Below are 22,956 nucleotides of genomic sequence, written 5' to 3'. Positions count from 1 at the left end.
AAAGAAAAGGTCGGGACTGTATAGCTGTAACCGAACGGAACAGAAAGCCGCGTGGCCCGCACCAGTCGTGATCTAACAACAAAAGAGTGCTGCAGAAAAGCCGAGCGTCGTCCGCGCAGGAGCGCTTGAATGTCTCATATCAGACACAGCGCTGAGGGCAGGGCCGAACAGATGCTGCTGTGTACGAACCCCCGGTACACGGGATGGCGCGTACAGAGGTACGTACACTGTACACGCGGTGGCTTCGCGTTATAAGCAGCAAAAATGAGGAGGGCAGAAGAAGGAAACGTTAACGATGAACGTGATGGGAAAAAAGGAGATAAATAAAGTGTAAAAGAAAGAAAAATGGAGCCAGTTTGGTGTCTGCGCGTAGCCCAGCGTGAAGTCAAGCCACGGAGTCAAATCGTGGATGTACACGAGGGAGTGGGAGAGGAAGGGTGGGTAGACAGTGGGGGGATAGGAGAGGGTGACGTACGTACATGGAGCCGGCCGTTCGCGGGCACATCTGCGAAATTCGGCACACACCATCTCCACTGAATTCAGAGGAGGGGGAGCGCCCGGCGCGCAATCGGCTATATCGAATCGCGCGTACCCCCCTGCGAATCGCCTGAATATGGCGAGCGTTCGTTGGCTTCGTACGAGACAGATAGAGAGGGAAGAGAGAATGGAGAGGGGATATTCCTGCGTGGCCCGGAGAAATCGTGGGGAATCGAGGGGAAGGCGGGTACAGAAGCGGTGAGAGGGAAAAGGGAGAGTGCACGCAAGAACTAAGAGCGGGCGGCTATATTGGGGAGGGCTGTTCCGCCTGATTATGAGCGCAAAGGGAACGCGGCGGCAACGGCGGTGGCGTCGACCGTGGAGCCGACGTCTAGCCACGCTCGGTAGACGCCCGAATGAAAGGACCGAGGTTCGCCCCCCTCACCACCGCCAAAAATAAACGCTATAAGGCATAGTGAGGCCTTCTGTTTGAAGCTTTGAGCGCGTTGTACACAGGACCGGCCACCCCTGAGCAGACGATGCCACACCTCTGCGATCTGTCCGCGCGAGCGCCATTTTTTTTTTTTTGTTACACGACGCGTTTTCACGATTTTGCGGACCCCCCGCACCTCTTCTCGCGTTGGCCGAGAAGAAAAGGCAATGCTGCCGACGAGCAGTGACGGCACACCGACCTCCGGTGTTACGCCGACGTACAGGAGTGCGGCTGAGAGCTGTAGCAAAGCTGACGAAGGATGGTCATTGAGCGTGCAAAGCCGCGAAGCCATTCCGCCGTGAGCCGCATGGCCAAACGATCCCACAGTGGCGGTTATCCACGCTGCCGCTTTGTTTCCTTTGCTCGATCCCGTTTGAGGGACAAGCCACCAGCGCGTAACGAGGAAAGGAGAGGGAAGATGACTGAATTTGGGCGGCGTCCGATGCGAGTTCGCCCTATATACGGCTTGATTGAGGTGTGTCTGGAAAAGGTTGGGCTGTTCAGTTGGTTGTCCAACAAGTACGTCTCTTCCTCCATCTCCTCTCTCTCTCTCTTTGAATTTGCTTCTTTAGTGCAGCTCCGAGTACCGGTACAAGTGATTGACGCAGCCTGCGCTATGTGCCAATCACTCTCACATGCCGGGTCTTTGAGCGGAGGTGATGCAGAAACTGAAGCTCCCAAAGCAACGCCCCGGATGAATGGAAATATCTTTCCCATGACTGCTCCTCTTGGCATGAGGCGTGGTCCATGCTGCGCTCTGCCTAACGTTATCACTAGCCGGTTGTGTTCGGTGTATATATATATATATATATATATATATATATATATATATATATATATATATATATATATATATATATATATATATATATATATATATATATATATATATATATATATGACAAAGTAAAAACAGGAACAGGCGAAGTGAATTCTTAAGTATACTTGGTAAAAAGAAGCGCAATGAATTCTTAGGGCTCGTTCACACCTGCGACTAGACCGGTCGCAAATTGCCGTTTTGGTGGCAATTTGGCTCATTCGCTCGCTGCTCAATTTTTCAGTCACGCGACTGCAGTCGCAAACCTCTGAACCAATCAGATGCGCAGGAACAGGACGCCATGTTTATTTTACGGGCTAATGACAATCGCAAGCAGACATGAATTGTGTGTAGCAACACAGAACTATAAATCGCACGCAGGTGTGAACATCGGTCGCCTTGAGCCTCTTTGTGGTCGCCAGTCGCAAATGGTCGCGCGACCGGTGCAAGTCGCGTGTGTGAATGAGCCTTTACACATTATGCCCGCCCAACAGCTGCCTGTCTCCGCGGTCGAGCACCTCACACACAGGCGTCAATACTATATAGCGCACGCCTCTTTAACGCCTGCTGACATGCTCGAAATCAAAAGATTGGCATCTTCTCCATAGCAGCCCGCGCCACTGCAAAAGCTTCGAACGCGGGAGTGCCCGATGGTAGAACACGCGGTGACAGCCATTCGCTCGTTAATTCGCGACCTATAGGAAGCGCGAATGCACCCCGTGCCGGTTCGAGCATCGCCCGTGGTTGTCGCGCACCGTTATTTACGGCACGAAGCGAGATAGAATTCACCGCTAGGCTGCGACGTATGTATATACACATGGCGCGATGCGTGCCGCTGTAATGGGCCGTACGTTAGGGCTTCAAAGGGATTCGCCGAGAGTCCCGACGCCGCCACGATGCATGCACCAGGTGAAGCCGTCGCGCTCGGCTGCGGCTCGTAAAATATCTGCACCGCGCGCGGCGCGCGATATGGGATTATGGCGCGAGTCTGCCACGGTTATACCGCTCAGGGAGCAAGGAAGACCCTCTGTTGGGGCATCGCCGAAGGGGACGCGAACGCTGACTGACTGACTGCGCTTGCGCCGCGGGGATCGCTGAGTGGATCGTATAATAGAATCTCGCAGCCAGGGGCGCCGCGGGGTATACAGTATACGCTACTCTGTTGCATGCCGTCCCGTATGTACGGAACTGCCCGGAGGTCGTAATGTACGCATCTATACACAGGCGTCTTTTCTCGCCCGCTTCGTGACGTTGCTTGTTTTTCCTGTGTTTGTGGAGAAGCCCCCGTACGGTATAGTTTCGCGTTAGTGTGGTAGATGGTTGAGGCCGGCCTAACGAGCCAGAGAGTCAACGACTTACGAGGTGGGTTGCCTAACCCGTCGCGTTATCCTCTTTGTTTGTGGTTGTTAGTAGAAAAGACAAGAAACGGCGAGGCGAAGTTGTGATAAACGTACCTTAATATGATTGTGTGTAACCGATGGTGGACTCGCGAACGCTGCAAGGCAAACAGGAGGGAGGGGGGCAACTGATATGGGTAAAAAAGAAGGGACAGTATGTTATAGAGATATGTATAACGATGAGAAAGCTCGAAGACATGTGAAGATTAATTAAAATGTTTACAATCTTTGCAAACGTTTATCGTGTTAGGATGGTGGTGAAGGTCTGCATAAAAGCGACAGCTTGAAATTTTTGACTTCATATATTATCGGGGCAATTTTATAGTTCCAGACAAACACCCACTTTCGATAAGAACGGAAGCTTGAGCGAGTTGCGTTAATCTTGGTTGAAACAGCGCTCACGTAACGACGACGAAGTAAAAGAAAACACAGGACAGGCGCTGACTCGCAACTAAAGTTTATTAGGAAAAACACGCATATATATAGGTGATGTGCAACATAAACAAAACAACTAAAAACACCAAAAGCGAAAAAACCCCAAACAAGGCTCAAGCAAGTAAAAGCAAAAAAAAAAGCAAATGCTTATCATTTGCGCAAAGGTAGAGCAAAGCATTGATAAGCAGAGGAAAGGCAGGGAAAGTGTTCCTGGCAATATGTGCAATTAACCACACCTTCCACTATACAGATTGCAAGGAGGCCATAGTGTACCAAATACCATTATCATGCGGAAAAACTTACATTAGCTAAAGCTGAAGATGCGGTAACGTTCGTCTTCGTAAACGCGAACGATCACTGACCGAAGCAAAGCCGTTTTCTCTCGCCGCTCTTTGCCACGAATGCGGCTGCGCACCCTTCTTCAGTAACACAATGATTTTATCGCATCATAAAGAGCAGGTAGCAAGGGAAGTGATCGAGGCCTTCCATAGGCGTGCGCAGGGTTCCCCATCGGGGGGGGGGGGGGGGGGGGGGGGGGCGAAGGTTCATCGCAGCGCCCCCCACCCTACTAAGTCAATGTATGGGGTAGATTGTGCACCCCCCCCCCCCTTTCTTAGGTTACTAGAAGGGTCAATGTACGGGGCAGATTTTGCGCCCCCTTTTAGGTGATTAGGGCCCCCCCCCCTGCCCCCCTGTGCGCACGCCTACGAGGCCTTCCACATTAGAAGAAAAGGAGATAAGTTTGTTAGCATGCCATCGATTTCGCTGAGTGACGCAGAATTTTTGTACCTTTGCAGCACCTGCAGAGTATATGATACCTGCCTTTTTTTTTTTTGCTTTTTTTGCGTTTACTTGCTTGAGACTTGTTTGGTTTTTTTTTTGCTTTTGGTGTTTTTAGTTGTTTTGTTTATGTTGCACATACATGCGTGTTTTTCCTAATAAACTTTAGTTGCGAGTCAGCGCCTGTCCTGTGTTTTCTTTTACTTCGTCGTCGTTACGTGAGCGCTGTTTCAACCAAGATGAACCCACTTTGGAGTTTGCCAAGACTAGTTTCAGCAATAGTATACAATAATGTAGCTATATACTAAAACTAACATTTGTCGCAGAGAAAGAAAGAAGGAAGGAAGGGGCATGCGCAATCATAGAATGCACTCAGCTATAATTGATTTCATAGTTTATATTCGTATTACTAACTGGTATTTTGCAAACGTTAGAAACCCATATTTTAGTACGCTGTTCACATGCTGCTAAAGCATAATTTTTATAAGCGGAGAAAATAACCGTCTCGTCACGGTTATTATGGTGAAAGACCGATTTTATATAGGTCTCAACAGTATTTGGCGTCTAAACACAGAGGCGAATACGTAAGATACCGTGGCAAATTGGCGTGCTGTTGCTATATCCTACATATATATAGTTCGATACCGACCGAAGCCATTCGAAACGCACTTCACGGGTGCTTTTTGTCGCCTATGACAAAACTTCCTCAATAGGAACGCTATACGTGCAAGCGTAAAATATGCGGCATGCAGAAACCGCGTAACGATAAAATAAAAATATACTTTATGCAGCTTGCATTACAGCCAACTGAACGCTGCGTGACGGTGCGTCCCTTTGGTCTTGCCGTTTTGCACGGTTGTACGAGCTGCGTGTATCTGGAGGCTCTTTAACCATACGCGTTAGTCATTCATGAGCCGCACGGTATAATAATGTGACAGCCGACGGCGCGAATGTGCGTCAAGTGTCGATGTAACCGCAGTGCATGATGTCGTAGTAAAATAATATAAGAAAGTTGAGACAAACAGTCGCGTAAATACCAGGTATGATAATGGTGAAATATATCGTGAACAGAGGTGTGTTTGCACCGATATGTAAAACATGTTTCAGCGATCTATAAAGTGCAGAAGGCTTTAGATGTGGGCCGGCGTGTCTATATTTAATGCGCGTCACGTTCATGTTGCGGTGAATCCGCACTAAAATACGTTTGGTACGACTCCCATATTCGACGTGAGAGCAAAAACCTTCGTCAGCCCGACAAAAAAAAAAAAAAAAAACGATCACAATACGGCAGCAGAAGCGGGTGCGTGAATGTATTCCATGAAAAAAAAAAAAGAACTTAAAACGCGAATCAGAGTATCGCATTCATATACGAGGCATGCTTCACCACTGACTAACCCTCCGAAACTCGTGCAAGTGACTGCGCGAAGCAGTCATGTTATAAAGAATGCGCCACCTTTAAGCGTCTATACCTGCATGCAGTGGTGTGTTCAGAAAGTGGTGTTTTACAATGCTCTCACTTCTATGCTTAACACAAAGCCGTTCGCATGCAGGCGCGACCACAAGGGGGCCGACAATGCTATGTTCATTCCTTAAGAAAACGCTAATCCGCCGTTACGATGCCGCTGCGACTGCCGCGTATCAGCTGGTGCGTGTATTCCGCGAGGCCCTCTCTTTCTGCGGCTTCTTCGTTGTCGTCCATTCACATGCAGTCCTCGGCCTCCGCTTGCATCGAAAGAACCACGCCAGTCGTCCGATAATGTACAACCTGCACCGTATACCTAGGACGCATGCGTGACCTCAGCGTAAACAATGTCCCCTTCTTTCGGCACGTATACAGGCAAATCCACATTTCCGTCACTTCGCTCGTATGTACGTGTATACGCGTATACACACACATGCCGCGCCGGTTGCACCTGGAAGTCATCCCTGCGGATTTGGCGACGTCGACTTTTTACGGTCGACTTAGCGCCTTGGCGAGCGCGATGTTTGCCGCGACATGACTTTTGTGGTCGTATACGCGATTCGCGGTTGCGGGGGACGTGCAGAAATGACTGCCGTGTCGGGTGTGCGTAATCCGCGGCGATCGTTTGCGAAGTCGTTTGTCGGGATCAGGAGATCGAAGTGAAAGGAAGCAGTTAACTGCGGGTGTTTCTTTTTTTTTTCTATCTTTCGTACGCATAGTTTGGTGCCGAAATCTGCGTGTTCACGTAGCGCGACTTCGCAGTCGCGCTTGAGGAGCAGTATATACGCGTATTCAGCAACGCATGTGCACTGTGGCTTTCGGCAGTTTATTTTAAAGAAAAAAGACACGAGAAATTTTTCGGTGTTCTCGGTCAGATGAAAAGGATGCCCTTTTTCGCTTCCTTCGAGTTTTTTTTACGGGGTTGTTTTGTAGTTTTGCCACACATAACTTATTCGCATTTCTTCACATTATGTGTTTCAATTCACAGGTACAGCGTTACCAGTGAGCTATGTCTTGTGAAAGGTGTCGATCTACAATCGTGAAGTGACGCAACGAAGTCTTGTCATGGTCTTTTCGTTCTGAACACTGACGCCAAAATTACCACCAGCGTGCGCTCTTAAATGATATGCCGTGGAAGGCCGACACATTCAGTACGTCTCAAAGCACGGTGCACTTGCGTAGGGACAATATACCAGAAGCAGTTGAAACAACGTATCTTGATCTATAGATAGGGAACAGCGCGGAAAAAACGAAGACGAAGAAGAGGCACGAAACAACACACCACACGAAGCGCTGCTTCGTCTTCGCTTCTTCCGCGCTGTTTTCTGGATCAAGATGCTCAACCAACTAGCCAACAAGTTCACCCTATTATGAAACGACAGCTCTTTCCCATTCAAAGCACGAGTTCACTATATCCTAAACAATTCATCGCTGCTTCAAATCGTAAGCAATTATAGACCCCTGCATGCGCTTTGAAAACAGGTAGCAGCTGTACCGTGGATACGAAAGGAGATTTGGCTGGAACAAACTATGCTTGAGTTGCACAAGAACTTCGTAAGCAATTGTGCGCTTAGGCTTACTCTACATGCGTGTTTCTTGCGCGAAATTTAGATCGTGATAATGGGGCAGAAGATTGACAAGCAGTGGCGCTCCGCTGCTTCCTTTTCGCGATCATTACTTCGCGCCAGAAAATATATGTACGGCAATGTTTAATCATGCTTCTCGCCGCCTCAGCCTGATAAAGCTTCAGGAGATATATTGCTAAAATACCGAAGGTCTGATGACAACTGTGCGGAAAACACCGGCTTGAGCTTGCGGTGCTGCTTTTCTTGTTTTTTGTAACTTTTCAAATGCCATTCACGCTCCTATTCTCCGAGATAAAGGCTTTAGAATATCCTCTACTTTTCGCTTCTACTCCACAGAAACGCTTGGAACGGCATTCCATTGACAGAGCCAATAAAATCAGCCGCCACGCTTGACAGGCGCGCATGCTATAAGTCGATATAACAGCTTCTTACACCGTGCCGCCCAGCCCGTGATGAAAAGAAAGTACAGCCTTTTTCCCGTTGTGTCCGAGCGAACCATGTAACCGCGAAGGAAAACAGTTCAAATTTTACAGCTTCTCATGTCACCCCCCGCACGTTGTAAACTCAAAACTTCCGAGGCACCTTACTCGAAGGTGCAAACTGCCGGTTATATAGGGAGGGTGCCGAAAACGTCTCGGAACGAAGCACCCAGTCGGTTTTACGACCTCGGAGACACTGACGACCGGGCACCCAAACATTCTCTCGCTCACCACACGTGGGTGACGTCTGCAGCTTTTACGAGCCGTCGCGAATGCACTCGCATCAAATAAAAGCCGAGACGTTTTCCTTCCGGAATGCTAGTCAAACACGCCGCTAGTCGCATTCACATAGATAGGACGTGCATAGCCGCGCAACGACGCACTTAACGACACGCCGATCTTTATTGTCTAAATACTCGTTTACAGCTGTTCGCACGCGCAGTTAAAGAACGCGCAGCCACGCCAAATGCACGACGTCATGTCGCGGCAGCAGTATACGTGAGCCAGTGGTGTCTTCTCCGCAGCGCGTTAGAGAAAACGGTTTAGAGAAGAAATAAATACGCATGCGTCCCAGTATAAAAAGATGGCCACAACGGAGGCCACGTGCATGGAGTCATTAGAAGAAGTCGCACCTCCCCTCCTGTGCCGTTTTCCTTTCCCACTACATCCACCACACCGTCGACAACGGCGGCAATCGCTTTTCTTTCTTTTCCTTCCTGCCTTTTGAGAAAGTGCGAAATACGCCCTCAGTTATCTCACAATAGAGGTGCGAACGACGGAAGAAGAGGCGAGGATCGTGGAGAAACCAGAAGCGCGCTTCTCGAGCATAAAAAAAAAAGTTGAAGAAAATAAATCGAGGAGGGGGAGGGGAGTGAACAAAAAGAAACATGATCAGCGCGCCCCCGCTTATAAGCTATAGGTCTACTCACACGCTCACGCACGCACGCGGAGTGGCCTCAAGGTGTACAGGTATACGGAGGATGAAGGCGCGAAGAAGTCAAAACGGCGGAGAGGGGGGCTCGCTCTCTTTCTTTCTTCGAGGCTTCGCTGGCGGCTTGCTCAACAAAACGGGCTCCCTTCAGTGCGCACTCGTGGCAACCATTGTCGCCGGCTCGCCTCTGATGTTCGCCGCCGGCACTCTCAAAAGCGTTGGTCAGTCAGCCGCCGCTGGCCGGTTGAGGACGACGCACAATGTCGCCTCGGCGGCGTTGGCACCTCGAGAGAGACGGGAAAGAAAAAAAAGGGGGGGGGGGTAAGGGGGGGGGGCGTCACCGACCTCTTTGGGAGGTCCCTCTCGGGTGTCCGGGTGGCCCCAGGCTCCTGTTTGCAGCGGCTTCCTTTGATGTGGCGGCTGCGACAATGCCGGACACATGAGCACACACCACCAGAGTGCGCGCGCGCGCGCCAGCACGCCGCCCGAAGGCACGCTAAAAATCCGATCGCCTCTTTTCGGCGCAATGCACGCATCGTCGAATCTCACGCGAACAACAAACACGTGCCTTGCTTGTGTCTGTTGGCGCTTGCGCAAAGCCGCGCTCTCTGGAGGATTCCATGCGCGGCCTGGACTGAAATGGAACATCGGTGTGAAAGTCCGTAGATTTCTCGGTATGCCCGGAACGTAAGCTTACCGAGCGTCGTTAGGATTGGAGCGATCATCTTATCGTTGGGCCGAAAAGTGACATCGGTTTATAACACCGGCGAAAAAAAATGGGCGGAGGGGGAGGGGAGGGGGATAATTCCAAGGAGGTTTGTTGTTTCGCTAGTTAGCACATGACGCTAAGAGGCAAAAATAGCGGCAATCTTCCTTAACAAACTGTGGTAGTGTGCGGACCATCTAAGAGAGTGAGGCAGATCCGTAAAAGCATAGCTGTGTGCAGAGGGGGGGCGCAGTCTGCCCCATACAATGACTTAATAGGGAGGGGGGGGGCGCTGCGATGAACCTTCACCCCCCCCCCCCTGATGGGGAACCCTGCGCACGCCTATGCGTAAAAGTACACATTTATTGTTTTATTGCATTGTTATATTATTGAGTAATCGACATTAATTAGCCATTAATTGTATTATACGAGTAAACACGGCAGGTCTCACAAAAAGTGCCTCTTTTTTTTTTCAGGATAGGTAATGTTACACTGCATATTTAGTCTTGATTGTGGTTTCATATGATGGTTTATTTGTCCTACTTTACACCACTAAAGTTCTTTTTCCCAGTTTCAGCGGGAAAAATTATATGTTTTTTATACTGACCCAAAAAATTATTCCCGAACTCCAGTTTGCCTCCCATCGAATTCTTCACAATGTGAGGAATGACACAAGAGGAGAGAGGTGAGTTCGACGGTGTCCATGTAATTGAGATTAGTGAAATGCTAATAATTAACCGCGGATGGTTAAGCATTGTAACGGAACGAACAAAACTTTTTTTTTTCGCTCACAGCATTCGTGACAAAGGTTTCGCTTTACCCTGTGCTGACTTGAAGTTATAGCTCCGAAGTTTTTCAGTATCAGCTTTATGGAAATTCTACAAAGACCAGTTAGTCGGTGGTTTATCGTGCCGGTAATCTTATATTTTGTTTACTGTACACTGATTAAGAAGTGGAACTCCAGTAGTTCTTTTCAACTTCTCAGAACTCAATAATTATTTATTATAAACTGAATTTTCGTTTTCGTACGCGGCTCGCCTTTCAGACCAACCCCAGAGTATAGATTCGTGATGTAAGGTAATGTTCAGTGCACTATAATAGATGGCTTTTCTTGTGCGTTATCTCTAACGGTGTGTTGTACGTTGCAGTTTGTTGACGCCGTCAACGACAGTTGAAGGTAGCTAAGGCGCAGCGAAGGTTTATTATAAATGACGGGGACATTTTCCCATTCCTTTCCAAGCTTACGTACAAGATGAGCCGGTAAGAGACGCAAACAAGATGCGCTCAAGTGGTATATTATGAAACGAGGACTGATCAGAATGAGGGCCACAGACGTTGCTAGATCCGTGGCCGCGTTCGCAAAACAGTTGGCAGTGGCGAAGTTGCTATTAACAGGGCACTGATGGACAGGTCGACGGAAAGCTCTTGATGTTCTGTACCGTCATCGCTGTCTGTCGCCAAAACAATTGAATTTGCAAGCAAGAAGTTTCCTTCCACAGATGTCGCTGAGTGTAGTGGCTTTTTGTCCCTTTTTCTCACGTTTCATTCCATCACCTTTCATTGTGAGTAAGCTGGCGCATTCATTCGTGAGCGGTACAAACGTTTCACTGTCCACGATGGTACCATGCGGCAGTCGTGCATTCAAGGTTTTCGGTGTGGCATTACTCGCTGCCCAATCATACCCACAAAGGGATTTATACGATGACCTGTGAAGCATTACGAATTCTGCTTACGGGGTAGACAGACTTTATAGTTTCGTAAATGACCGCGTAAGTTACTGAACTAAGCGGTGCGACGAAACTAGGAAGTTTGCGGGCGCAAATGCGATGGAATCAGCTGGCACAACAAGATAGGAGGGATGTCGCTGCGAGAGGCCTTGGTCCTGCACTAAGCATACAGATAATGATGATGACAACGAAATGACTGCAACACGTATTGTCAGAAGCTGCGATACCGGTGTCCCCTAGCAACAGCGACAACAGACTCGCTCAAACGCAGCTATGTGAGAGCTGGGACGACATGGGACTCATCCCGACGGTCACCTCCTTCTGAACACTGCGCTGGGAATTCCTTTCCGCACAGTGAAGGGGGAGGTACGCTTGCGGCTGATGCATAACAGGCCGTGCCACAGTTGGAGAAGACTCGACTCCGGACGGGAGAGCGCGTTCGGCGGCAAGTTTCAAAGGGGCAACACCGCGCGTACCTGCACCTCCCCCATCTTTGAAGAGAGACGCCCGCGGCTAAGCTGTAATGGAACCGCTAATCACCGTGTTCCGTTGGCCCCCTTTCTTCGCTGGTTCCGCTCGTTTTTCTGCACCCGGTGAGGTCCCGTGCGCGGCCAGCTATACGTGGTACAGTCGTCGGTCGTGTTTAGGTACACCGCGGTGGTGTTGATCCCCGTGAAAAATGGTCCGAGCAACACTGCTTTGCGGACGTTCGAGCCTCGACTTCGCCTGGTTGTTTCCTTTCTTCACAGTGCATGGTGGTGGGGGGGACTGGAGTTAAGCGTCGCGCATTACACCGTGATCGTAACGCTCTTGTTCAGCGTACTCTTTTTTTTTTGTTGTTGTTGTTGTGCGCGCGAACTGTAAACGACGTTTCGCGCTGTTAATTCTCCTTGCCCAATTTGGTTAAACGACTCCAACGTTTAGACGCCGCCCTCCCTTAGTCACCTACACGAGGTCAATGAAGCTCCAAGAGCGTGTCTGTTTCACTTCTCGCTTATCGTATATTCCTGGCTTGTTCGTGCTTACAGGGCGTCATATATACACGAGAAATGTATGTTACGTAATGTCACGAAAAAAAAAAACAATAATAATATATATTTCCAACGTGTCATAAAGATCCGAGAGCGTGCTTGATGATTACTTTCATTTGTCTTTAGCTGCGAAATTTCGAGTGAAATCGCGAGTTCCGTAAAATGATCACTGTGCAATCACTTCGAGTCGATCTTTTGCATCAGAGCCCGAAGGAACTGTCGCTAGCTAAGTTGCCATATGTTGGTCTGGTCACGCATTTTGTAGTCGCAGGACTAACAGCTTCAAACGACTGATTTTCACTTGCGAAAAAGCCGGAGTGGCGTACAATTCTCAGTCATCGTATACTTGCGGCCTTTGTTGCCATGGAAACACAAGGTCACTCAAGCATTGCTTGCTGAAACTGCTGGTGTCTTCAACATCCGTGACACCTATATGATGTTGAAGACCTATCTGGTTCGTCTCACAACCGTTGACTAACATTTATCGCAGTTAAGTGCAAGCCCCTGCACGCTGCCTATCGGATTGTACACCGCGGCCGCGGAAATGCAAACAGGAAAAGCCACGATTCATACCATCGAGCGTTCCTGAGAATTCGTTAGCGTCTTTAACCACCCCCAAACCGCTAACGGATAACCGCATTTCTTAATGTACAGAGCGGACGATCCATCTTGGTGAGACGAATTGGTCCGTGCTCCCTCAGACTGTCGCAAAGCGCACTCGCTTCCTGCTTTCTCCGTATAGTCAGCCTGATGAACTTCGACTTTCCTGCACGTCTCCATCCAACGGGCTTTGTCTAAGCACACTGAAAGTCGTTTCCTTTTCAATGACAACAAGGACCTCTCGCCGAGCGCTCCACTGCGGGAGTCACTTAGTGGTCACTGACGTCAGCAGGGGGTGACTGCTTCCCCTTCCACGGTGTCGTCGTCGCGTGAGGTCTTCGCGACACAGCGGCGGTCAGGCGCGCCCGCCCCAGCGAGTATATGCGCGCTTCCCGCTTCTCCGACCACTCCAGATGTGCGGGCCTCTCAACAAACGTCAATCCTATTCTCGCAAACTGGACGACGCTGCGCGAACAGCGTAGATAATTTGCTGATTGAAAACACGTATGTAGACTCCTGTCGGGCTGCACCGAGCTTCCTGGAAACCTGACCCCCCATGAACTTAACAGAAAGAGTTACTTGTCGCGTATGGAGACTCGGAATACATGCATGGTTCGAGGACGCACATATGAATGCCGGATATAACCGCGAGCTACGGAAATGACTATTACTATGGCGAGCACTTCGGTTTTTGGTACGAACAGGCGTTTTAAATGCACATATTGTATCTCTAGATATACGCTTCAGCCCCATACACCGACCGACTTACCGACCGGGTATCTCGCCACGAGTGACGTCAAAAACACACACGTACGTATACATCCATACCCCCTAGAAATTGTTGCACATGCGCGAGTGACTTCGGCGTGGCGCGTGAACGCCGAATAAACATAATAAAATGTTATAAATGTCCCCCCAGTGTAATTCGAACTCTGGGCCTCTAGCACCAAAGCCCAATGCTATAGCCACTGCGCCAAGGACGCTTTTCCTTTCTTCATTGAACTATACACCACAGGCGCATGCCTATAGTCAGGCGTGCAAGCGAGTCCCTGCGATATGGCAACAATTTTTGTGCTCTTTTCTGAATGGAGATTATTTTGTTGTGACTGCGCTTGCGCATAAACTTTCGTGGTGGGATGTTTTTTCATAATGAATATCAGTTGCAAGTGAGCGTCTTTCCATGTCCTGTGTACTTTCTTCGGAACCACTTCTGCGCTCCCATACGCAAGGTGCGAGCACGCACGTCCAGACGCTTGCCGTGCTCTATATAACGCTGAGTGAGCGTCGTCGATCGAGCCGCCGTTAATTCGAATGTGGATATAACTAAGTACTTGAAGAAACACTTTATCAACGACAATGCTTGTACTGACTGTGACACTCATAATTAGATTATTTCTGCTGTAACCTCCTTTCTAAGGACACCTGTGTGGTCAACTAGGGAAAGAAGAACGTCTATTATGTAAACTATGCGTTGAAATCAATACCACTATTCTCCAACCTCCAGACATGGCGTCTCTCCCAACCCTGAAACGAAACCACCGTCAGTGAGTTGAAATATCAGCCGCACGTGTTCTGCCACGAAAACAAGGGACATGTTGAATATGAAAGATTCCTATTCTCCGTGTTCTTTCAACATTCAGGGCGTCTACGCTCTGAACTTCGTCGCAAAAAAAAACCGAAATAGCAAGTATTGGTTGCACTTGTTGTACAGCGTTGACCCACAACGCCAACCACAATACCAACTTTTCCACAAAAGTTAATGCTAATTTAGAGTTTCAAGGTTACAATGTTCCATTCATAGGCATGGCGTATATAGCCTTATATAGCTGACTTGAAAGATGCGTGCAGTCACTCGAACCTCGGCAGGCTGTTGAACACTATGAGACTTACCAAATGGCAAAAATTGGGCCTTCAATGAAATATCGCCGTGAACTCCGCGCCGAACCGGTGTGACCACCAAGAATAAGAAAATAAAAAATAAAAAGGCAGATCTTGAAGCATTCAAATTGCCCTTGTAAGGAGAAAAAGAAAAGAAATACAAAAGTATAGACGTAAACACCGAGCGCGAGGCAGGCGATCGTTTCCTCCCCGCTCTTATTGAAAAGGGCCTCATCACTCAACCTGTCCTGCAGCGCATAATGCCCCACACATTGACACCGCCGGCGGGCAAGGGAACAAATCACGCAGGGAGGCCAACGACACATGCGATGTCACCGGAGCCGGCAGAGGCCGCACAAAAGCGGGGAAACCAGGGCGTAAACAGGAAGCACGCTCATTGGTCGGTCGCCTGGAACGCCCCGCCGAGTTCGGACTCGGGCTCGCCTCACTCCCCACTTTCCCATTGTGGGACGTCCCATATCGCGACATTATAGGCGCGCGTGTGAGCGCGCGCGTGCACGATACATCGTCGATAGGGATGGATCGGCGTTCCGTCTTTTCGCACCCAAGTAGACTGAGCGTTTTCGTAAACAGGCAGTATGTTTTGTATCGCCGGTGGCGTCGCCGTAGCTTATTGTCCTTGTGGTCTACTTTTCTGCCTACTCTTCAATTATATATCCCTTCGAAGAAGGGTATAACCGACTCTGTGTTTGGCATTTATTTTAGCCTGTTAATTATTCTATTTACACGAAAGGTTTGTGAGCATCGCAGCATTTTTCTTATTGTTTAACGACGACGACATGCGGAAAGAATAGGCTACATAAGCGGCTGTGCTGTCCGAATTATGGATAAAAAGAAAACTACAACTACGAATACTTCCTATATATGTTCCTCTTTTTCTTTCAAATCACACTTGTTTCATGACTCTCCAGAGAATAATCTATACGTAAAGTGCACATACGCTTTTCCAGTTCACCCTCGTGAAGGCTGCGGGTGATTAAAAGCGAATAATCAAGGTTTATTCAGAATCAAGGGACAATTTGCCGTATGCAGAATGAAGCCTTCTGTGATTAATCATCGGTGACCACCTTCCATCCGTCTCTTTCTCTGTTTCCAGCGTGAAAGTTATCGCCGATGTATCTATTATTATTTTTATTTGAAATAAGACAGAAGATCAGGGGAAGATGGCAGCTGTCTCAATTTTGTGTGCGTTTTAGGGGTGTACATTTTCACAATTGTTTACAACAGATTGCAGATCGTCCCGCAGAAAGCCGAGCTGTAGTTGAACTTGTGATACTTAATGCATTTTCAGAGCTTCCGAAGAAATAGAAAATTTAGAGCGAGCGAAAAAGAAGAAAGGGAAAAAAGAACGCAGCACAGGTCCTCACTGTGTCGACGTCATTTTTTTTTCTCTCTGACGTTTTTTTTTCTTCCTTCTAAAGCACTGTATAGATGCATCCAGCTTCGCAGATGTACGTGATATTTTACTGCCTCCTGTGTTTCTCTACTTCAATGCCTTTAGTTTTGTGTGGCTTGCGAAGAGCAATATGTTTGGTGAGTGGCCACCGCTAAACAATCTCTCGTTAAATAAATAAAAGTTGCTAGATAATTCAATTATTTGAGACTGCGTGAAGGCTCTTGATGCTAAGCAGCGGATATAGGTAACATTAGCAATCATTTATAGCCGTCTTGAGCCAACAGTACCAAGCAATACAGCCAACGATAGCCACCATTTAGCTAACCCTAGCCTACATTAGTCATCATTTAATCTACAGAGTACTAACGAGTAGGGATGCGCGAATATTCGGACGTTTCGAATATTCGAACGAATATTAAAGTATTCGAATTCGCTTCGATACGAATTTATATTATTCGAAATGAACGAATATACGTATGTTTGACCGCACATAACCCCCTGTAAAGATGGTTTCACTGCAGCGTTGGGTTGCTGTACCGTGAAACCACCCTGCCAGAAAAAATCTGCACTGCCGCAAAGCCACACTTCAAGGTCAAGTGTACATTTTTTTTACAATTTAACAGCGTGTTATATGGGCTTATATGCGCTAAGTATAGTAATTTTTAGCTTGTAACGTATTGTACCACTTATAACTGGCACCCTTCTGCTATTAAAATTTTGGTACCATTCAAGGTTTCTTCCACTTCATTTCAAACCAAAAAGGTGACATTCACTCATACCTAGTCCCAATTCTTAAAAATATTGTGCAAGGGTCATGAAGAAAATGCTCACTTTTTCTTAATAATATGTGGCGAGTACTATTCGAACTATTCGATTCGAAATTATTCGACCAAGTCACTATTCGCTTCGAACCTTGAATTTACTATTCGCCCATCCCTACTAACGAGTCATTGGCGTAGCAAAAGAGGTGGGGGGGAGTTCAACTTCAAACCTTTCCCGAAATTTTTCAATTTTGCATGTGTGTATATACACCCACACATACAAACCCACACGCGAACATACATAAAGTATGGTTAAAGCCTCCCCCCCCCCCCCCCAAAAAAAAAGAAAAAAAAATTTGGCTACGCTCTGTAACGAGCGCCGGTAGAATGCAAAAGAATACAGTAGTTGAAGGCTGCACTGCCCTCAGAATCAGCCCATATTTTCGCTAAGAAATTATCATAACCTGTTACAGAATGTGGGTTCGAAGGGGTCACGGATTAAACGTACCTCTTCCTTGACCAGCACTTAAGAAGGGGAGTGGATAGACGTACTCGTTTCCATGTTACACACAACTAAATGAGGCCAAGGAAAGCATAGGGGACACATATTTGCAGTTTTCAACCGTAGTATATATAGTAAAGGTGGTGTAGTTCGAAGGTTGTCGGTTCAGTGACCACGACAGCAAGTTGTCCCGTGTGCTTTTCTTGGCTCCATTATCTGTTGATTCCATGAGGTTGCGACCAGCACTCGACATTCAAACTCTTCCATCTTCGTATATGTATACGGTACTTGTGCCAAACGCAGGTCGGCTGGGCGGCCTAGGCGACGACGACGACTCCGACTGCGACTCGGAGCCGGGCCTGCTGCTCAAGCGCAAGACGCGACGCTCTCGCACCACCTTCTCGGCCGATCAGCTGGACGCACTGGAGCGCGCCTTCGAGCGCACGCAGTACCCGGACGTGTACACGCGCGAAGAGCTAGCGCAGAGGACCAAGCTCACTGAGAACCGCGTCCAGGCAAGCAGCGTTCCATTTAGACACGTCATTCAGTTTAGACTATAGGACGGTTGAAGAGAATTACCATCAGTATGTACGAGATTGGAGGCTTCAAATCCGCAAGGGGCCGCTCGGTGAAGCATTAATTCGTTAATTTACGTTTCAACGCATCAACATGTCGAGGCGAAGAGTATCACACGCTGAGGCAGCTGTTCCTCACAACACTATCACATGATATCTTACAAAAGGGGCTACTTGTTGTTCAAGGCTCTAAGCAGAATAGCCACTGTCGAGAGTGGAATGCGAGTCAGTGTAGGGTACTACGACTCTTTAAACAATCTTCAACGAAATACCGCTTCTAATGAAACCAATTTCCAGTTCCAAAGGCTTCGCTATAACGAAGGTTTACTGTATCCTATCTCAATCTTGACTCAAAGTTGCGTGTACTGCAGGTGTGGTTCAGTAACCGACGCGCCCGCTGGCGCAAGCAGGTGGGCAACCAACCCGCGGGAGCCGCCTTCAGCAGCCAGCTGCTGCAGGGTTACGCGCAGGCGGCAGCCGCTGCCCCTGTGGTAAGCGCCGCCGCGTCAACGCACCACCATCCGCACCTGGACTCCGGAATCGCCTCTGCGGGGCTACAACACCACGGTGAGCGAAGTCAAACAAAACTTTTCTTCGACATCTACTGTTACAGCAGATCAGCAGATGTCTATGCTCAGAGTTCTTCAATTGCACGTTACGAAACTCCGTTCCGGAACCCGGACATCCTCACAGACAAATCTGCGGACTTTAGCGAACCGACGCGCCACCTGGGAGCAACAACAGAAAACATACCGCACTGTTGTTGTCTACACTGCCACATTTCTGTACAATTGCCGACGCCGAATTTTTCGCGTACGACGACGACGACGACGACGCCACCAAAATCTGTAACTCTCATAAGCTTCGCTTGAAAACTGATAAAATCTTGTTCGACGTGTTGTGCACGGTAAACCCTTCGCCCCCACCGAAATCGCAGCCTGCAGCGCGTTGTTTGGCTTCTTAGCACTAATATCATGCATGCAGCAAAGCCACATTTACAGGCATATAATCGAGAGAGTTCTGGCGTCGCTCGCTGCCCGTGGTGAGAATGGCAGAACCTGGCTTTTATATAAGAGTGAGGAAACGCGAATACGTGATTTAAGGAGGATTGCAGTAATAGATCGCGCAAGATAACTGTGAGTTGCAGTAACGCCGTTAAGGTGCGAGTCCACCGTACTCTAGCGGCGTTGCTTGAAACGAATTAGGTACTCCAACTTCTGTAAGGGGACACTGGAAAGTGAAACAGTAAATCAGTAGTGATTTACAAGTCATTCTTTGGGAACTGTATTTTCGTTAATTTTGCCATTGCGTGTTCACTAATAGTAGAGAAACTTCAGCGCCTGAATTTCAGCGCGACGTCGCGGGCTTCAGTCTATTTTTTTCATTCTTCCCACATTGATTAAATAACATTTCGTTAAAATGGCTGTGGGAAGTATGTGGCTTCGTTATAGCACAGTATAATTAATTGTAACCGTTATGAAGTTATCTAGGTCCTTGCGGACGTTGCCAATCTATGACGTCATGGCAAGTTGTTGCGAGAATTTGAAGACAGCGTCACAGCATGTATTATTTTATTTTGTTGCACGTTTTCTCGTTTACAAAGTGCCTTCTCGCGGCGAGAGTAGTTTTTTTATACTGCGAAAGGGTAATTCACTAGTACGGAAAAAAATCGTTTTTATTTTTAGCGTAGCCTAAGTAAGAAAACAGAAAGGCAGAAGACAGTGAGGTTAACCACGAAAGCGTCTGGTTGGATATTCACTACACTGAAGGAAACGGAAAATGCGATGATTTTTTTTTTTTTTTTTTGAGAAGGTTTACTGTATAGGTATAGTGAAAATGGTGCACGCCAGCGTTCTAAATCGATGCACTTATTTTCACTCATCGCAGACACTACAGCCTGGCACCGCTCGCATCAATCTCTGGCATCGTCTAACGCAGTGTCGCAGCCGGGATACGGCTCGTACGCGACAGAGTCCTGCATCAACGGTGGCCCTTTGTCGCAACAGGTAAGATGCGCGAGAATTACGATCCGCTAAGCGAATTCACGCTATTGGCGACCCATATGACTATATGCTACTCGCGGAACAGGCTAACAAAGGAAACTTAACGTAATGGGACTTGTAGCGCACAGAACTTGCAACAATATTTATTACGAGTCCGGAGCCAAAATATATAGACAACTTTTTCGCACAGATCATACTTGCGCTGCTTGCGAAAAACGTACATATCATTGCGCAAATTGTCTATATATTGGGGTTCCTGGCTCGTAATAAAGATTGTTGCAACTTAGCGCCTGTGTGTGCCACGTCCTTCTTCGTCTTTCCATGCGCTATAAGCCTCACGATGCCATACCAAGAGGCACAGAACACTGCACTACTCTAATCGAGAGTTGTCAAGATTCGTCTTAAATTTTGGGCTTAACGTCTGCAGACAATGCGTGGCCTACGAATTCAATTCACCTAAGTGGAGGAGTTTCCGGGTTTATTTTGACCGGCCGGTGTTCTTGCCCGCGCACCATGATCCATGCTCACAAGCGCCAGGTATATTTGCCAAACTGCGTGGTATATCTGTACGCTCATAATGCGGATCAACAGGCTTTGGTTTCTTCTACAGCCAGTAACAATTCATCGGTTCTTCCGCAGGTGTACGGCCTGCTTGCCGGAAACGGGGGCGGAAGCGGAGCTGCGGGAGGACCGTCCTCGCTGAGCGTGCCGGATTTCCACATACCGGCCCTAAGCGCGGCCAGCGAAATGGCCGGCTGGTCGCCAAGCCTCGTCAGCTCGGCGGCAGCTCTGTCGGCCAGGGCCGACGCGCCAGCGACCTCCAGCGTCTTCGGACACCACGGGGCGTTCGGAGCTGCGGCGGCGTCGGACAACTTCGGGTAGGTGGCAAGTGAACCTAACGACTACGTAAATGATGTCTCCGCGAGTAAGGAGGATTTTGACAATGATTTCTCCCCAGAAGCGCGCCGGGTCGTTGCCTGGAGGGATCTCTTTTTGTACTGCAGCGCGGCATCGTCTGAGTATAGTTGAGGCGGAAAGTTGGGCTAGTTGGTGTCGTGCATAATAGGACATGAATACTAGCGTAAAAGGAGACGAGGAGGAGAAGAAGAAAGGGCGCTAGCATGGTCCTGTCTTTTTTTCTTCTCGTTCCCGTCTCCTTTTACGCCAATCATGTCCTATTATACGTCTGAAGATTATATCTGCAGAACAGGCGATTGAGATGGGCCTCGGTAATAGCCGACTGTTGGTAATAGGGCTCGGCAATGACCTTCCGTCGGCGTGCAGTGATACCTAATTAAATGTACTTAAAACTAGACGGCGCGATTGTTGTGTGTGATGAATGCATGGTGTCAAAAACACGATTGTTAACCGTTATCTTCTTCCCTCGCACGATTCGTCGATAAAACGCCGAGAGAGGGAAAGGGAGGGAGCGAGGGAGAAGGATGAGATCACCAGTGAACAACATCCTGGTTTATCCAATCCACATAACCAATTGTTGGGGTGTCGTGATTTGCAGTGAGATCTGGGACGAAGAATTCCAGGCTCCTCACGGGCGTTCTGAGCGCACGCGCGTTGCTCCGCACTTTTAGCTCTGCCGAGCAAACACGAAAGTTCCGATGTAAATAATAATAATAATAATAATAATAATAATAATAATAATAATAATAATAATAATAATAATAATAATAATAATAATAATAATAATAATAATAATAATAAGGGTCAGGCGATTCTGCCGAATAAACGTCGTCGAGACCACAACTGTGCTCCCGTCTTGCATAGACGCGTTAGCTGCGTTTTAAAATATCTCGGGTATAACGTCCCAAAACCACGGTATGATTATGAGATACACTTTGATGGAAATAAGTAACCGTCTGTATATACGTTCACAAAGTCTAGTTGTTTTGCAACCAAAAAACTCTGCCGTTAGATTAGACTTTGTCGTTAGATTTGTAGTTGGTGGATACTTTCGGGCTGCGATTAGGAAATAAATCCGCTTCCAATGACAAAGCCACGATATCAAACGAGCGAGCACGTGCCCCTTAGTCGGGCCTAGATTGCTGAAGAAAAACAAGCATTATAATTCGTTGCCAATTTTCCTTGCAGCGGGATGATAGGAAACACGGAAGGATTCATTTCAAGCACGTTCAACAACCTCAACAGCTCTCACGGCGCGATGGGAATGGACGTGAAGCCAGCATTTCCATACGGAAGTCAGTTCACCGCTGGTAAGCTTATAACTAAACTTCTTATATCAATTTCAACATACAGTTTAGCTTGGCACAATATCAGTTATGGTGTAGCACTGTGCTTCTTTATATAAACTCGGAAACAAAGTAGTTGTGAAGTGCATGTCATTCAGTAACCTTACAGTGACAAGAAAGAGAGCGAGAGAAACATGCTTTCATTATGCATATATTCTATAGTTCGAGTCGTCGCTATTGAAATCCATCTGAGCGATTCGAAGTGGTCATAGTGATGAGTGTGTTTTCGTGAACCTGTCAACGTGTTTGATCTTGACCACATCAGCCATATAGTGAAGAGGACAAAAATATTTAAATCTCGCCTTCGCTATTTCCAGCTGGGGTCAATCTTTTTACCGCCAAATTTGTGAAAATTTGTGAAAACAAGGTTTCGAAATGTTCTACCAATCTAAATAGACTATGTGTTTAGTACTTTACGGGTATTGCATGGAAGGGGGCGGTTGCACAATGTTGTTTGATTACGTTTATATCGCGAAAAGATGCTATATTTGCAACTTGCGCATTGCAGGAACAAGTGCCAATCAAATGTGCAAGGACTTCGACATGCCAGCCACTGCCCTAGCAAGTCTGCGTCAAAGATCTCGGGACCATGCCGTTGCGCTAGGACTTTTCTAACGCGAAGTTCTTCACTAGTA

At 47.8% G+C, this 22,956-nt stretch overlaps 1 protein-coding gene across 1 annotated transcript in view; it reads left to right on the top strand.

Moving 5' to 3' along the window:
* LOC119391123 (protein gooseberry) overlaps positions 1-22,956 on the top strand; it is a 42,774-nt gene extending 19,818 nt beyond the window's left edge. Inside the window, exons 5-10 of the mRNA XM_049415159.1 lie at positions 17,783-17,994; positions 18,426-18,621; positions 19,942-20,060; positions 20,649-20,935; positions 22,164-22,285; positions 22,830-22,956. Of these exons, the coding sequence (XP_049271116.1) occupies positions 17,783-17,994; positions 18,426-18,621; positions 19,942-20,060; positions 20,649-20,935; positions 22,164-22,285; positions 22,830-22,936 (1,043 nt within the window). The 3' untranslated portion in view covers positions 22,937-22,956. The remainder of the gene's footprint in view (positions 1-17,782; positions 17,995-18,425; positions 18,622-19,941; positions 20,061-20,648; positions 20,936-22,163; positions 22,286-22,829) is intronic.

The sequence above is a fragment of the Rhipicephalus sanguineus genome, chromosome 4 (genome assembly GCF_013339695.2).
Source record: "Rhipicephalus sanguineus isolate Rsan-2018 chromosome 4, BIME_Rsan_1.4, whole genome shotgun sequence".
Taxonomy (NCBI): Eukaryota; Metazoa; Arthropoda; class Arachnida; order Ixodida; family Ixodidae; genus Rhipicephalus; species Rhipicephalus sanguineus.
Note: the sequence above shows the minus strand (reverse complement) of the source record. Positions and strands in the feature narration are given on the sequence as shown.